This window comes from Nicotiana tabacum, chromosome 7 (genome assembly GCF_000715075.1).
Source record: "Nicotiana tabacum cultivar K326 chromosome 7, ASM71507v2, whole genome shotgun sequence".
Lineage (NCBI taxonomy): Eukaryota > Viridiplantae > Streptophyta > Magnoliopsida > Solanales > Solanaceae > Nicotiana > Nicotiana tabacum.
Genome location: NC_134086.1, coordinates 15,578,516 through 15,596,738, shown reverse-complemented (window position 1 = coordinate 15,596,738; position 18,223 = coordinate 15,578,516). Strand labels below are relative to the sequence as shown.

Sequence of the window (18,223 nt, the reverse complement as noted above, 5' to 3'; positions counted from 1 at the left end):
ACGGACCTTCTCCAGCTTCAGAAACTTCAATCCAACCCCGATATCAAAAAGTCCACTTTCAGTGAAACTTTCCAAAAATTCAACTTTCGCCATTTCAAGCCTAATTCAGCTACGGACTCCCAAATCACAATCCAGACACGCTCCTAAGTCCAAAATCACTCAACGGAGCTAACGAGACCATCAAAACTCCATTCTGGAGTCGTTTACACATAAGTCAATATCCAGTCAACCTTTACAACTTAAGTTTCCCAACTTTGAGAGTAAGTGTCTCAATTCATTCCAAAATCCCTCCGGACGCGAACCGACTAATCCAGTAAGTCACGTAACAGCTATAAAGTACAAAAGAAGCAGTACATAGGGGAACGAAGCTATAACTCTCAAAAGGATCGACCGGGTCATTACACCTAGTTGCTCCTCTTCTTAATTCCTTCACTTTTTTCTTCTTTTTTGTGTTTCCTCTCTCTTTTCCCAAGCTGGTGTATTTCTCCTTGTGGTCCAATCGTTCATCTTCTTAATTCCTTCTTTTTTCTTGTGGTATTGTATTTCCTCTCTCTTTGCACATACTCATTTTTATTATTTATTGAGAATTATATATTTATTTTCTTTTTTTCATTCTAGATCTTTTTTATTATGATTTTAACCATTTATTTATCCATCTAATATTAAAGTGGCAGCATCAATAAATATAATATTAATCTAGCTATATATAAATTGAATAGGTGTATTTGCTAAATTAAATTTTAATTTTATTTTATATGTTATATTCATATTCAATAGAATTTAGATTGAGGGAATTGGATTGAATTGGAAAAAAATTGTTATGTTTGGTGATTACGTATGTATTTATGTACCAGAAATCTAATAAATTGGATTGAGTTATTTCAAAATGGATCGAACCGAACTGAATTAATTCAAAATGAGTTGATCGGACAAAAGGTACACCCTAATTCAATCTCCTTCGCTAGTGGTAAGTTTGTATTAAAATAGTGGCACCCGCAGTCATCAAATCCTAGATCCGCCTCTGCTCAAAACCTATACATAAATACACATATAAAGTGCATCTACATGCATATATATATATGAGGAGATTGAGAAACAAATAGAAGCAGAGTGAATAACAGAGAGAATGTGAGGGTTTATGGCGGGGTTTGTTCTATCCTTCAAAATATCATCTCAGTGTGTAATTTATATATTTGTTTGACTTATTTTCTTTTTCCCTTTTTCTTTCTTTTGTTTTGTTTTTATTTTTATTTCTCATTCAGTATGTATGTGCTTATTTTATCAGAATTTTTTTTATTTGAGGGCTCAAAATCGAAAACTCTAACCAAGGGTAGAAGAATCCTATCAACTTTACCATAATTCTCGATTGTGAATTGTGATAAACAAGACTTTTATACTTTTGTATGTAGCCAATGTGATAAGGAATTTGAGTTTCTTATCAAAGCTTTTAAAGTTTGATTTTCCTTTTGAATCAATTTGTAATTTTTTTCCTAGATAGAAAAACCATAAATGCCAAGATTTTTCTATTTCTAGAAAAGTGCTTTTGGCTCCCAAAAACTTGAAACAAACACGATATTCGAAAATAGAAAGAGGTTACAAAATTTGCAACTTTGGGAACTCGCAGAAAAAGGGGCAGTACCAGTAACAGTTTGTTTGGATGTATGGCATTTTGTATATTATATTATACCGTATTATTTGATGAATATAATATTTGCATAAATTATATCGTTTACGATTATTTTATGATATATAAAATATCATAAAATATATCATAAAATACGGTATAATACGGTAATATTATGCATAAAATACGGTATGCATAATATTATGCATACCGTATTTTATAATACGGTAATATATAAAATATCATAAAATATTTTATGATATATGCACCAGCAATATGAAGAATAAACTTGTAATATTATTAAAAAAAATTATGATATGGGATAAATTTATTATATAAAAGGTAGGATAAATAATAAAATAAAATTAATTAACAATAATGAAGGGTGAGATGATAGAAAACGACAAATAACAATGCAATTACACTAAATCGATCGTTATATAAAGTGATATATTTTGTCTTTACGTAACAATAAATTTAACAATACGATACAGTAAAATATAAATAACAACCAAAACAAACAGTAGTATATATTTAAAGTAACAATACACAAGGTAATAACCTTCAAAACAAACTGCAAGCGAATCGTCCCAATTCCCAACCCCAAAAGTTGCTATAACCAACTCGTCATCTCTATACTTCCCTTTCATTTCCATAATAATTGTTTCAATAGTTCTTCTTCGTAAAGCGCCCAAACAAAAGCAACTGCAAATTTCTCTTCTTTCTGTGTAAGAATTCATTACTAATCTTTAGTTTTTAATTGTTTATTTTTTCGTCGCTTTTACATGATGGATTTTCTGTTTTTTTTTTCCTTCCATTTGAAACGATGTGCTTTTGCAACTCTGGGTTTTGCTTCTCTTTAGAAGGTTTTAATGGGTGAATCTTGAACTACGTGGATTGATGAGGCTGTTGTACTCTTTTATGAAATTTATCTATGGATGTATGCCTCTTGGGCTTTGATTCAATGTTGTGCTAGACACATCACTCATGCCATCAGGGGCGGAGCTAGAGGCCAAAGTTACTGGGTTCGAATTCTGGTCTAAATTGTGTATTTGTCTCCAGAAATTCATTTACTATGTACTCTCTCCGTTCCAATTTAGATGAACCTGTTTGATTGGGCACAGAGTTTAGGAAAAAATAAATACTTTTGGAATTTGTGGTCCTAAACAAGCTAAAAGGGGTTCAGATTATTTGTGTGGTTATAAAAGCTTCTCATTAACTGTACAACTGGAAGTTTAACCTAAATTGTTTCTAAATATAGAAAGGAATCATTCTTTTTGGAACGGACTAAAAAAGGAAATAGGTTCACATAAACTAGAACGGAGGAAGTATAAATTATTAATTTAGAATGCAGTAACTTAAAATGGCTACACTCCTAAACCCATAAGTATCGAATCCTGGTTCTGCCTCTGCATGTCATGAGTTTGAATCATGTAGGTAAACTAAGGTCCCATTTTGGAGTTAATTGAGGTCTTAATCTGGATGGTTCAGACTTCAGACCATTAAGTTCATTTTTTTTTTGAAAAATAGTAGAAATTCTTTATGTTGAATGTGTTTCTCTTTGAGTGAGAATTATAGCTTGAATCTACATACTTCATGGTGGACTTCATTAAGAAGCTTCGATAAGATAAAGATATAGTAAGAAAATAGAGAGCCGGGAAAATCTGCTAGGCTAGAATTATTTGCAATCCTATTGAGCGCATCGGAGAAGTTTTATCAGGTTTCATCCTAAGTTGGCCAAATCTAGAAATGAATTGATTTTAATTTTCTTTCAGTTCTTATGCATACGTTGTAGGAACAAGTATCTTGTTACACTTACTAATACCTGAAAATTAGAAAGGAAAACGAGAGCAATAAGAGGAAATAAAGCACAATCAATTATTGCGTTCTCTTTCCTTTTTAATTTGGAGGGATATTTGCTAAGAGATGTAATGCTTTATGATTGATATCATGTCAGCTGCTTTTCTTTTTGTTTTTAATTTTGTCCTTTCTTATAATTGTAAAAGCTGAAGTAGATGAAGTTGATCTCTCAAGGTGTAGTTTGATGTTGCTCAAATGTCATATATGTCTCAACTTCTAAATTTTTCAGTCTCATTGTCACAAAAGTTTCCAGCCTTCTCATAAAACTGTTGGAGGCAAGAAAATTTTAAATTAAATGAATACAAAAAAAGTATATAAATACTTTTCTTATCAAAACAAAGTATGTAACTACTTCGTATTATCATATATTAGTGGAGATCTGGACTTTCTTGAATTTTTTCCAAGTCAGCGTTCTCAAGAATTTAAAACTAAGAAGGGATCGGGCAGAAAAAATCATTATTGGCCATTTTATATGTTGGTGATACATGAAACCAATGGCAGCATTTTTTTTTTATTTTAGTTAGCTTGTAAGGTCTAAAAGACCTAGAATCTGGTAATAGTTACACTGAAGACTTAGGAATTCCAAAAGATCCCTTGAGGTAGAAACTGAATTTTCTGCTTGACTCGCTAGCTAAGTTATCCAGGCTGCTGCTGCTCAATTTGCTTAGCTCCAACCATGCTGTATTTTGCATTCCCAATCTCTTAGAGCAGACTCCCACTGTCTTCAAGTAAGCTCCTGTTTGAAGCCTCTCTTGAGCATGCTGGTTGGATGAATGGTGTCTCGATCATGCAAGATTCTTATTCCACAGTTAGATTAGTTCCTCTATCTTATTTGCAATTTACAGTTCTATATCTCGTTGTGAATGGTAGATGGTCTTAAGGCTGCTCCTTCTACTATCCACACGCTAAATAATCATATCAAATTAACTTGTTTCCTCTATAGTTGTTTTGGATAAATTTTACTTATCTATGATGCGACTCAGTTTGCTCTAGGCGGCATTATCTCTTCTGCATGCCTCTGGCCATTCACATGATTTTACAATATGATTCTGTTCCGTGCGCCCACAAAATATTTACAGCAGAATAAAAAGGGAAAATTGCAAGAGGATGTGGCTGATTTATTTTTGCTTTGTTTCTGTCCTAGTTATCTTATTTCGTGTTTGAAATGTAGGGACTCAATGCTGTGCGACCTTGAAATTCTCTTCTATGTGGTAGTTCCTATGAAAGATATAAAAGAAAGTGGACAAGTCCCGGGAAGTATTGTCATCAAGCATCTTTTGGACCACCTTGCTTGTGTGAGGATTACAGAAGATTGCGGATACTTTCTCAGAATAACAAAAGTGAAAAGCATAGGCAATGGAAAGATGTACCAAGAGAAATACCAAAAGATAACAACGTCCTCATTGAAGTTCTTCCGATATCATGCCATCAAGGGGACAATGTGACTGCTTCAGCAGAAAACAAAGCTTCGAGTGACATTGCATGTAGCAAAGCAAATGATGGGCTGAACTCCACGGACTCATTGTCTAGACTTAAAACCAGCATTGGTGAGGAAAACAATACCTGTCATTCATCTGAACGCGACACAGTTTATGGCACGCCTAACAAAAATCAGTCTCTTCATAGTCTGTGGATAACTAGATTCTCAAACAGGACTCCCGGGACTACTGTTCTGAGTGCAGATAATCCCAAGCCAACTGCACATGAAACACTAACAGTTTCCACGGAATGCAGAAGGCCTAATCCTCAAGCTCAAACGAGTATCAAGTTGTGATTGAACACCAAAATCTCAGGCGCAAGGGAGACTTCGTCTGAAAACAATGATGTTGCAGCTAGCTCACATCCTATTATACCTTCTGCCAAGTTCAAGATATCCGAGGTGCTGGTCTCTCTATTTTCCAGGAGATTAGATGCCCTTAAACACATAGTACCATCTTCAACTAGAGGTGAGTACACAAGAACAACTTGTTTCTTCTGCGGCAGAAGTGGCCACGACTTACGCAACTGTTCAGAGGTGACAGTGTCTGAGTTAGAAGTTCTTATTAGAAACATCAGGGCCTATAATGGGGCTGAGGAATCTACTTGTCTGTGCATTAGATGTTTTCAAATTGATCATTGGGCTATTTCCTGCCCAACTTCATCTCCAAACCGGAACAGGAATGATAATTTGCAGCTCTTCACAGGCAATGAATATTCATCTAGCCTTGTGGAAATAAAGCAAAGTCAGCGGATTGAACTTGCTAATCATGCTTATCACAGTATAAATCAGCTTGGATTTGCAAGAACTTCTGGTTCCAATCAAATTCAGAAAAAGAGAACTTCTGATCCTTTGGAGAACAGTTTTAAAGAAAGTAAAATTTCTTCCAATCTTGTTAGTAAGGAGATAACAGATGTCACGAAAGGAATTTTTGATGTCATCAGGGGTCTCCGATTGTCTTGTGTGGATATTCTCAATTAAGCAAAGCATGTTATGCAAATTAGTATATTAATGTCAAGTTTTTTATTTCTTTAGATGTAGATTTAGGTAAAGCTTCCACAAAATAGATAGGCTAGAGTTAAATGCGATGGCATACATAAGATTCTGCATGAGCATTATCGATCTATTATCACAACTCGGCTAATATATGATTTTTAGTTTGGGGCAATAGAGGTTCTAAAGCTTTACTTCATGTCCCAATTTAATTTATTTGGCATTATTTACTGCTAGTGTCGCTCTGTTACATATATACCTATTGATTTTTTTCAGTCTAATTACGTTTTGAATTTTGGTTTCCTCAGATGGATGAACTCCAACACCTCACTATCACATTTGGATGGGCTTTTCCTGCGTTTACGATTAGGGAAGGGGGAAGCAGCGCGAGGAGGTACAGGATACTATGTTGCATGCATAACTGGTAAGCTTTCATTATAGTTTTCGTTACAAACTTTTTCCCTGCCTTTCAATACCGAACGGATTGTTATCTTTGTTTTTTTACACTTGTCAATATTTTCCTTTTCTGGAATCCATAGGTATAAAAGGAGAAAAATCTGAGAGAGATTCTAGGAACTGCATATCTAGTTCTGTCTGCGGCTATCTTCTCCTATTGATTAAGCTCTTCAAAGGAATTTTTTCTATTTCTTCTTTCTAAAGGCAAGGCTAAGCCATCCGCCCTTACCATGTTATTAACCGATCGAAACTTTAATACAACCTTTTCTGATCCTGCTGGAGGGGGAGACCTTATATTATACCAGCATCTCTTTTGGTTCTTCGGTCATCCAGAGGTGTATATTCCCATTCTGCCTGGATTCGGTATCATAAGTCATATCGAATCAGTAAATGTCTGTGGAGTCAAATGTTTTTCCAATATGTCTCCAACCAAGAGTTTTTGGAGGTCATATACTTTATAGTTACGCGTTATACATAGTTTTATATGGAGCTGTCGACGATAGTTTTTGTTTTCTGGGCAATCAAATGATGGTTCCTAATTCAACTAGACATAGGAAAAGCTAAGGTTATTATCATGCTTAGTTAACATTTCTGTTCTATCGTTTTATTTGGAAAGGTGTACCCTGCATCAAACCGCCTCTTTCAGAAATGCAGGGTAAGACTACGTATAATAGACCCTTGTGAGGCTATTATCATGTTAAGTACTTCGTTTTTCTTCTTCTAATTACGAAATTAATCACTTTGACGTGTAAGCATTAGATAACATGTTAAAGGAAACAGCATATTCATTTGCTTACTCGGCTGCATGATTATGCTAATTTGATGTTGCATCTAATTGTCCTGGTGTTGTTTTCACTTGACTCTTGTATCTGCGCTAATAAATTGCAGACACTAGACACTTTGAATTCACTGACTCTAAATATGAAATTCGCTTCTAATTCTTTACAGGATGAACTAACTACTTGGTGGCGCAAAACGTTGGAGAGTGGTGGGAAGGTTCCTGCAGAAGAAGATTTGAGACAAAAACTCGAGGAACGCATGAAACTAGGGTTCTAAGAACTTGTCACAGCAACACATTAGTACCGAGTTTGGTTCGTCCAAAAGACCAAGTGTCAAACCAGACCAAGAAATGAGCTATTCCACCATCTTGTAAATAAGATTTTGGGTGCTATTTCACAAAATTCTTTGTTCTTTTCATTTGGTATTCTAGACATATGAGATTGAGAATTCTTTTTTGGTGTTCATCTTTTGTATATAGATGAATTTGTTTGTGATCATAAGGCAATGAAATGTTAAATAACATGAGACAAAAAAGTTTTTGCTGGCAAATAAAGAATATTTTCCATTAGGAGCATCATCTTCTTGTGTTTCTGATTAGGGCCTGTGGCAATTTGCTGGAATCATTCTTGGTCTTTTGGATTCAGATATTTCTGTGAGAATATACCAAGTAACTTGAAGGGGAGCCCTAGCATTATTGGTAAAGTTGTTGTCATGTTATCATGTGACCAGGAGGTCACTTGGTAAAGTTGTTGCTATGTGATCATGTGACCAAGAGGTCACGGGTTTGAGTCGTAAAAACAGTTTCTTGCAAAAATGTAGAGTAAGGCTGCGTACAATAGACCCTTGTGGACAGGTCCTCCGCCAAACCAAGCTTAGTACACACCGGAATGCCCTTTTTATACCAAGTAACGAAAAGTGTAAAAAAAATTGTCTTTCTTTGTCCTTTTCTGGCGTTAGATTTTTGGTGTGGGATGACAATATTATGCTAATCTTCTTTATATCGCTAGTATTGAGTATGTCGTGGTATATTAATTAGATATTTTTGTCATACTTCAATTTTTCCTTTCCCATGATTAAGTTGTTCATATTTCATCTCTTCTTATCTTTCTGCTATAATGGGCCGGCATCATGGAGTATTTCGTGAAAGATTACTTATTTTCACAAGCCTTTTTATTTTCCACGAATAATTTGGATCCATTTGGTTTGCGGTCTAGTTAATGTAGGGATTATTTACGCGATAAATGATAATGTAGGAATTGTTACGGCGTTAATGATATTAGAATGAATGGCATGTAGTTTTATACTTTAAGGGGTCATTGGGGTCGTTTGGTTACCGCATTTGCTTGGATATATGTTCTCGATATAAGCAATATGAGGATTAATTTATACCATGATTTAAGGCGTAATATGGTTATCGTGTTACAGTGAATTTAAGGTGTAATACTAGTATTAGGATTAATAATCCCTGAGTAGTTACATGAAAGACCCAAATATATTGATTATATTCTTCCTTTTTCATTATGGTAAAAATTAAAAAATTAGAATTTTAAATAACATTCATTAACCTTGAATATTTTCTAAAATATTACATATTTTTTATGTGAATGGTAGAGATGCATTCAAAATGACTTGAATACTACCGTTATAAATAAGTTCACATAAAAACATATCGAAATCTTGTTTTATAAATCCAAACCATTAGTTTGGATTTTAGCTTGCCCGTTTAACTGTTATTTTTGTTTGTATTATTTTTCTAGTAATGAAAGACTACTTATATTAAAACAAATAGTAGTAATTCTTTTTGGATTTTGTATTGTACATCAATCAATATAAAATTATTATTTTTATCGGATGCAATTTATTATAGATAATTTTTTGATGTCAAGATGTCAAAAAGAAAGAAAATATATTATCCTATGAAAAAGTTAATTTATAAGGGGAAAAAATATTGATCAAAGAAAAGTACTCCAAAACTATTCTTGATCAAAGAAAGTCCAACCTATTAAATCTTCAATAAAGTGGTGCTCACAAATCTAAAACAAAATTCAGAAATTAAGAACTTGAAATATTGACCATGTCGACCAGAGCATAAAAAATTCAACCCTATCACTTTTTTGAAATCAAAGATTCACTTATCGGAAGAGACTCCTAATAAAATACTCTCAAGAAAGAAACATTAGAAAGATAGAAAACTTGTGTTTTGAAATTAAAATCACATCTCATTGTGATTATTTTTTTTTTCTTTTCCTTCAAGATTTGTGATTGTTCTTCCAATGCTTGAACAATGAATTTGAATAAAGGCCCTTCTCTAAATACTCATTGTGAGCACGTAATTTTTGCCTCACAAATAATACTCCTATAAATCCACAAAAATAGATTTTTTTTATTGTTTTAATTTTTCATAGAATTTCTAGGAATTTCTTGTTAATTATTGTTTGCATTTAGTTGCATATTTAATATCTTACAATCATAAGAAAATACCAAAAAATATCCAAAAATTTTCATTGCGTAGCGTTTTAGGTTTTATTTGCATTTTAGGATTTAATCACATATTAATTGCATTATCAAAAGAAAATCACAAAAATACAATGGTCATTTTACATTTTAGCTTCTAATTTTAAATTAATAATTTCTTTTTATTAGTCTTAAGTTTAAATTAATTAGTTAAGTAGTAGAAAATAGGTAAATAGATTAATTTGACAAATTAGATTTGAGTTAGGATTTAATTTGTTATGCTAATTATTTTATTTATAATTTAAAAAAAAAAAGAGAAAGAAAGAGGTCTTGTTCTAGTCCGATTTTGGGCCAAGCATTTCCAGTGGCCCAAATTTCCCAAAAACCTCACAATGCCCAGCCAAAACCAAGCCAAAACCAGTCCATCTCCACCGTAAATAAAAGGAATTTTTTCTTATCTATACCATATATGAAACCTTATTACCAAAAATGTTCATAATTTATTAATTATCCGCCCAGTCCACACTTTTACTACAATTTATATACCAATCCATAATTAGGCAGATTCTGCCATTTAAAACGCGCTAAAAAGAAGGCACGAAATCTGCGTTTGATTCTTTCCACATTAAATTCGAATTTTGAAACGGAAAGAGATCTCATTGCTGCGTAATTCTCTCATTCACTACAATTCTAAAACAACGCAAGCTTCAGAAGCTCCAGTACTCAAATTGCTTTTACAAATTCTACAACGCAATACAAATTGTAGAATTCAAAATTGTTCTTCATCGACCTTAGTGCTCAAATTATCGAACATATATCTGTTCTTCATCTTTTTTCTCTCAACTACACGAAATCATGTCAAAAATCCCAATAATGCTAAAATTGAATGGAAATTGGGATCACTATGGCAGATTTAGAGATTTTGAAGTTGATGCCATTGTGGTAGATGAGAATGCAAGCTACGGAATTCTGATTTCTATTGCAGAACAACTATCGATTGATACATCGGATAAAATTGTAGAAATCAAATACATTGTGAACGACAATTGTCCTCCAATGGAGATTAGGAATGATATGGGGGTTCGTATGTATATGGAGACCAAAAAGGAGAATAAGAACTTAGGTTCGTATCCTTTATGTATAAGCGTAAGAGATTTCAATATGGAATTGGCAATCACCAACGATAGCACAAGTGCAGGTATGTTTAATTCGACATTGCAGAGAGTTATTGTGTTAGTGTGTTATCTACAATATTACAACATTTATCTACTAATTAACTACAAAAAACAATGTATTGAAGCTCATAAAGCAATGTTGTTTTCAAAATTATCTACATAGTTACTACATTTATCTCTATGTTGTTGCAGGTTCGTCTGGATCCCTAAACTTACTTAAAATTCCATCCTCACCAGCTATAGAGGAATATCAAAGTGAAATAATAACTGAATCTACGCAAACATATATTGAAGAAGGACAAGTTTAGGAGGACAAGCAAACTGTAACTGCTGCAATGAAGAATTTATCTGTGATGCACAAATTCCAGTTCAGAGTAAAAAGATCTAGTCATAGAAGGTATGGATTTATTTGTGGAGAATATATCAGTAAAAGCAGTGTTTTAGTGAAGATATGTGGTTTTTATAAATTGTAGTTTAATTGTAGTTAAACTGTAGTTAATTGTAGTTTTTAACGAATTTGTGTTAAAACAATCCTTTTTGTTGCTTCTACATCTATAGCATGTATTAAATATTGTATTTTTTTGTAGCTACTGGCTTATATGCGTTGCTGAAAACTGTAAATGGCACTTCAAGGCAACGTCAATTAATGATTCGACAATGTTCAAGATAAGGAGTTTCAGCCGACAACACACATGCTCCTTATTGGACGACACATTCATACAGCGCAAACGTACTGCAGTTGTAGTTGGTAGCATGGTCATTCCAAAGTATTGTGATCCTAAGACTGTTTACACACCAAAGGACATACAAACTGACATGTTATCCGAACATGGACTGAACCTAAGCTACATGCAAGCATGGAGAGCCAAGGAAAAAGCTTTACAGTTTTTGAGAGGGAATCCGTCTGACTCCTACAACAAATTACCCAAATATTTTATATTCTTGAGGAGACTTATCCTGGTTCTGTTGTTAAATTGAAGAAGGCAGCAGATGATTGCTTCTTATACGCATTTGTTGCTCTTTGTACATCAATAAGTGCTTGGCAACATTGTAGGCCAGTAGTAATGGTTGATGGGACATTCTTAAAGTCAGCCTATAGGGGGATTATGCTTACAGCAAGCACCATGGATGTAGCAGATAAATAATATAATAATTTTGTAGTTATTTTGTAGGCATTCTATAAAATGTAGTTAAATTGTAGTTATTTTGTAGCTAAAGGAAAAAAGTGTAGATAAATTGTCTATATTCTGAATATATATTGTAGTTGTTATTTAATTATATTTTTATATACCTTTTCAGGGCTGCCAATTAATATTTTATGAATTAAAAATGTAGGTACTATATTTCCCTTGGCATATGTTGTGGTTGATTCTGAAAACGACGCGTCTTGGAAGTGGTTCTTTGAGTAATTCAAGGAGGCATATGGTGAAAGACCTTCAATGTGTGTTGTTTCAGATAGGAATGAGAGTATACTGAAGGCAACATCAATTGTCTATCCGGGCATGCCACACTACTCTTGCATGTGGCATATTTGGACAAATATAAGGTCCAAATTCAAGAAGGGACATTTACAATTACATGAATTGTACTTTGCTACAGCACGGTCATACACTCTGGATGAATTTAATGAAAGGATGTTGAAGATTGAAGAGGTAGACCCGCGTGTGAAATCTCACCTATATGATATTGGCTATCATAGATGGTCAAGAGTACATGCAACGGTGAATATAACTTTTACTATAACATCAAACATTGCCGAGTCGTTGAATGTTGTAACAAAAGAGGCAAGAGAGCTGCCAATATTTGATCTATTAGAGTATATGAGGACGCTTCTTGAACGTTGGACGAAAGAGAAGTTATTGAAGGCAAAGGGTACTTTCACATACCTTGAGTACAAATTCAACAAAGAATTGGATGACAACAATACATTATCTCAAAAACTAAGGGTAAGATCTGTTTGTTTGGTGCAAAAAAATAAATTGCTTAATATGCATTGTTTCCGGATTGTAGATAAACTGTAGTCAAATTGTGGGTAATTATAGATTGTAGATAAGTTGTAATGTATTTGTAGCTGATTTGTAGGTAAGTTGTGGATAATCCTTTTTAATGATTGATATATTATTATTTCTGTTTGTTCTTCAATTGTAGGTGAGGGCTTCAACAGATCATATACATACTGTGTTAGATGGTGTGAAGCGGTACATTGTATGTCTAGAAAACAAGAAATGTAGCTGCGGACAATTCCAACTTGATGAACTTCCATGTGCGCATGTTTTGGCAGCATTAAGGGACAGGAAGGAAACATACGAAAATTATTGCTCTCCGTATTACACAAGGAAGAGCCTTCTGCTAACCTATGAAATGCCAGTAAATCCTCTTCCTGATGAAAGCAAATAGGATGTGCCACAACATATTTTGGATGAGGTAGTAAAGCCACCGGCGGGAGATAAAAGGCAGTCAGGGAGACCTCACAAGGAAAGATATAAAACATTTGATGAAATAAAGTCAAAGAAGTACAAGGTGTCATGTGGAAATTGTGGAGGTGAAGGGCATAACAAAAGAACTTGCAAGAATGCGCCCAAAAAGAAATGAATATCATGTAGTTAGAATGGTTATTCAAAATAAATGTTAGTGAGTTCAAATTATCTGATTTTTTTGTGTAATCGTTCAAGTTTTTGAAGATGATTATGAAGTATACTACAATTTGTGTATTTGCGTTTAATATGATTTTATGTATTCTGTCAGGCATCTAAATTTGTCTTTTTTTATAGCTTAGTTAAACTTTAATATTTACTATATACAAAACAACTAATATTAATGAAGAATTCATTCAATGTAAACTGTTTCCAGATTGTAGTTAAAATGTACTTTAAATGTAGTCTAATTGTAGTCCTGTTAATAATTTGTAGATAATTTGTAGTTAAAATGTAGTTTAAATGTAGTTTAAATGTATTTAAATTGTTGTCTTGTTAATAATTTGTAGATGATTTGTAGATTAATTGTGGATAATTTATTTATTTGATTCTTGTATTTATTTCATATTTTGGTTGTGTACCTTAATTACAAATGACAGTTATATATAGAAATTACCTAGAACTTGAAGGTATTTCATAAAAATTACTTGAAGATTAAAGGCAAATTGTATTCTAGCAAATCGGAGTACTCAAGTTTAATGTAATGAAGATAAAGTGTTGTAAACAACCAAAATGACATATTTCCTACAGTGTATTCCACTTCAACTACAAAATGACATCAAACTAAACTAGGAATACAAGACTCTATTTCTTCTTTCTTTGTACTCTAGTCCTCTCATTTTTAGCAGGAGCACCCTTCCTCCTTACTAGTCTGCCTGTAACCTCACTTTCACTGATTGACCCATCTTCTTGCTTCTTTGTAGCATAGTCCCATAGTAGAGCTCCATAGCGTCTACGGTGTTGGTCGATATCAGAAAGATCTTCTTTTGGGATTGCCGAATCTCCAAGGCTAAAAAACTCCGCAAAAGCCGCCACAAATACACCACAATCGCTGCATAAGATCAATTTTTTTTATTATGTAACAATTGATTAAAATAAAATAATTAAACATATAGAAAGGGAGAATAGTTTTTTTACAGTGATCCTTCCTTTTGTTGTGGAATCTCCGCAACCATCCACTGTATGTTGAGAGGGTCTGTAACTGGTTTCTCAATGTATGCCTTTGTGGTCTTGAAGTCAATGTTATTACGTTTCCCGTAGCAACCAGTGCAAGACAAATACAGAGGGATAATGATTGAAAACTTATCAACCAATTATCAGTATTATGACGGTTTGAAGACACCATGGAATCATAAACATAAAGTTGCATGTCCGCTATGTCGAAAACGAGCAACAACCAATGGAAATTCTCTACAATGGTCACAAGCATGATGACATAGTCAACTACATCCCAGGCAACATTAGCAAGAAGTCTATACCCAAGGATATATTCTGCAACATCATCATCTGATTTAACAACCGAATACTTAAGTTCTGGTGGAGAACTTTTGAACTTGTCATAGATTCGTTCAATCTTGGTCCTGAACAAGCAATCGGTTGTTGTGAACCTAGCGTCGATGTTGGGGCCATACTTGCCTCTTTTTCTCAAATAATACATAATAACATCAATGTGCTGCAAAATAAAATAAAGTCTACTATAAGATACAAAGTAACCACAATTATCTACATAACAACTACAACTTAAACTACAATTTGAACTAATCAAATAATCTAACAGATTACTACACTTTAGCTACTATACAGAGGAACAAATTCAACAGCTGAAGACAAAATATAGTAACCTATATATCTTGTCTACGATATAACTACAATTACACTGCACAGCTGAAGACAAAACTACAATATAACTACAATTACACTACACAGCTGAAGATAAAACACATATTGTGAAGGATTCTGTTCTTTATACTTACCGTGTTATTGATGACTTGCCCTGAGTGAGCAAGGGCATAAAACCAGTCCTTCTTATCCACCTTTTCACAACCAAAGTCTAACCAAGGCTTGATTTGGTTATCCTTTTTGGAAAAGTATTCTTTCCTCCTGTAATAACAAAAAAATATCAAATAAAAAAAATGACAGAATGAATTACATATTTAAAGTTTAAAATGGTGAAATGAAAGTGTAAAATTAAGTATTCATATCTCTTAGATACTTTGTCACTACGAAGGTATAACCAGTTGGTGAACTTTTCTATCAAATCACCATCTACATTTTCACCTATAGCAATTGTGAAGGGGTGCTTGAGGGAAAAAATTAGGTCCAACAGAGGTGCTGCCTCCAGAACTATACAAATGTGTGAAAGGTGATCGTGCATGTTTCCCCGGTTGCCTGGTTCTACCCGGATGAATAGGGGTTGCTTCATCTGGTATGGTCTCGCCATACATGACCAATTGTGTTAAGTTGTCTGGCAACTCAAAGTCATCCAATGTCGGACCTTTCTTGTCAATGCCTGAACCTTCAGGAACAACTTCATTCACAGTCACACCGTGAATTGGCGACTGTGGAACGTTATCTTCAATATCTGTTACATATAAAATAACATACTTAACAACATTGTATAATTGTATAAGCAAAAATTTACTACTTCAAAAGTATATTATGATACTATACCTGCTTTTTCTACCTCAGCTCCTTCCTGAAATCCTGGTTCTTCCTCAACCATTGTTGGCACACCCCCAGGAGAAACTTCAGCTTCTGAAGATAAATGTAGATGTATGTAGTTATGCATAATATTGTTGATATAAAGTGAATATAATGAGCTTCTGATATTATACCTGCTTGTTGTGCCTCAACTACTCCTTCAAATTCTGGTTCTTCCTCAACATGTGCTTGGAGATGTTCTGTTGAAACTTTAGCTTGAATGAATAAATTAAAAAATGAGAATTGTAGATATATGTGGGAATTTGTAGTTAAAGTGTGAATTATAAATTTTTTGCATTGTAACCTTATTGTAATGAAAGTATGATAGTATACCTGCTTTATATGCCCCAGCTGCTTCTTGAAAATCAGGATATAAGTCAACATGTGCTTGAACATGTTCCGGAGAAATAGCAGCTGTAAAACATAGTGAAAAAGGGGTTATAATAATTAGATAATGTTGTCTTGAAGTTTGTAGATATGTCTGAAGGAATTCTATAAATACATGTATTGTTTGTGCTTGCATGCACTTGATCACCAATATTGAACTGAAATTGCTGGTTGTTCTCTCCTTGTTGTTGGTCATTATTTTGGGTTGAACTACCAGCAAACTACAATTTTTGAGTATGTTTGAGTATATTTGATTCATATGTCATAATTAGTTTTACTACAAAAATATATGTCAATTCTTACCTTTGACTCGTCCACATCGTACCTCCTGTTTATCACCTTCATAACACTCTTCACAGAAACATCTATGAACTCTCGAAGGCTTGAGAGTTCCTCAAAAACAGCCTTCCTAAATTCAGCTAACTTTCCATCAACCTAAAAATTAAATATATAATTAGTTGGTAATCTTATTCAAAGTGCTACAGTTCCACTACAATGTAACAAAGATTTGTGCAATACCAACAGGGCTCAATATAGAATTATACCACAAATTAACTACAATGTATAACATACAATAATTGTTATGGAATGAAGTTAGCAAAAAATGTCTTTATATTGTAGTTATTTATATTACCTGCTCAATCCCCTTTTCCAACTTCATGAGCTTGCTAGTCACAGATCCAGTATCCTCTTGACAATCTGTATCTTTGTGTTCAAATGTTGGAGAAGCAACAATTGGAACCTGTGATGATTGAGCACCATGTGCATCTTCATACTGAATCTTGTCTGGCAGATTAAGCACTCCAATCTCTTCTCCAGATTCAGTGATGCTTGTGAACTGAATGATGGAAATAACAGTTAGTTCAAGTAAGTAAAAAAATGTAGATTAATTGTAGTTATTATGAAGGTAAATGTAGCATCATACAAAAGTGAAAAAATATACCTTGAGCCACTCAGGCTTGATCATCTTCTCTTCAATTGCAATTAACCAAATCTGGCCCTTTATAGTTGACCATCTTAAAATGCGAGGTATAGATTCAGAACACCTCGTAGCAAGCTCCGTACTGACGGACGAGCAACACTCATATAGCCACACTTGCAAGGCTAATGAGCATCCCCGTATCAGATAAGAATGTACATGGGGATTAAGACGATGTCGGACAGATTCAATAACCTGCTTAAAGGATTTGATACCCCATGGGTATGACTCAAAATTACCAGACTATATCAGAAAGAACATAAACTTGTCTATGAAAGACAAATGGTCTTTATCATAAGGACAAACAAAAAATTCCAACAGATAAAGAATGCACAACCTCACTGTATACTCATCGTTTGCCCAAGCTTTATTTGTGACTACATTTTTCAAATGCCACTTTTCAACTCTTTGTTTGTTCGAAAAATAGGTAGTCATTAAATGGCTAACATAAGTGGAAGTGTAACCATAGTCTGAAAACTTATTCACACAATTTAGACCAGTAATCAACCCAAATTCTCTCAAGGAAAAATTCAATTTTTCACCCTTCAATAGTACTGAAAAATATGAGTCAGTAGACTTTGACAATTCATACTTCATCAGAAGATGAATCGCTTGGTTTTGCATACTGATTGTGGGGAGACCAAATAAGTAACCAAAACAAGTTTTTTGGAAAAGCTGTAAAGCATTTGGAGAGAGTAAAGCTTTTATCTGGCTAGGTATACTCGGATCACACAAAATGTGGAATCTAAGCACACCATAATCAACATTTTATGGTGCAAAGTAATGGCCATTCTACAGAAAATGAAAAATTATTGAACATTAGTAGTTAGCATAAAAAAGAAGCAGTAATCTACATATAACTAC

At 33.7% G+C, this 18,223-nt stretch overlaps 2 protein-coding genes and 1 long non-coding RNA gene across 5 annotated transcripts; 2 read left to right on the top strand and 1 right to left on the bottom strand.

Annotated features, from left to right (window-relative positions):
• The first annotated feature begins 2,175 nt into the window (after nt 1-2,175).
• Nucleotides 2,176-7,764, top strand: LOC107766433 (uncharacterized). 3 transcript variants are annotated; one of them, XR_012711504.1, is made up of 4 exons: nt 2,179-2,352; nt 4,656-5,835; nt 6,263-6,378; nt 7,359-7,764. It is a non-coding gene; the product is annotated as an uncharacterized LOC107766433 (long non-coding RNA). The 3 variants fall into 3 exon arrangements; XR_012711505.1 differs by having other exon boundaries at nt 2,180-2,352; nt 4,656-5,430; XR_012711503.1 differs by having other exon boundaries at nt 2,176-2,352; nt 4,656-6,378.
• A 3,390-nt stretch (nt 7,765-11,154) lies between these two features.
• On the top strand, nt 11,155-13,216 carry LOC107766426 (uncharacterized). The gene is made up of 6 exons (XM_075218291.1): nt 11,155-11,216; nt 11,407-11,721; nt 11,874-11,949; nt 12,155-12,260; nt 12,419-12,765; nt 12,968-13,216. Exons 1-6 carry the CDS (start codon nt 11,155-11,157, stop codon nt 13,214-13,216), a joined length of 1,155 nt encoding a protein of 384 aa, XP_075074392.1.
• An 881-nt stretch (nt 13,217-14,097) lies between these two features.
• On the bottom strand, nt 14,098-17,983 carry LOC142161996 (uncharacterized). The gene is made up of 13 exons (XM_075218290.1): nt 17,702-17,983; nt 17,324-17,602; nt 17,015-17,218; nt 16,684-16,815; nt 16,496-16,601; nt 16,327-16,407; nt 16,128-16,208; nt 15,964-16,047; nt 15,571-15,874; nt 15,267-15,393; nt 14,636-14,965; nt 14,431-14,594; nt 14,098-14,344 (listed from the first exon to the last, which is right to left on the bottom strand). Exons 1-13 carry the CDS (start codon nt 17,981-17,983, stop codon nt 14,098-14,100), a joined length of 2,421 nt encoding a protein of 806 aa, XP_075074391.1.
• Between the last annotated feature and the right edge of the window lie 240 nt (nt 17,984-18,223).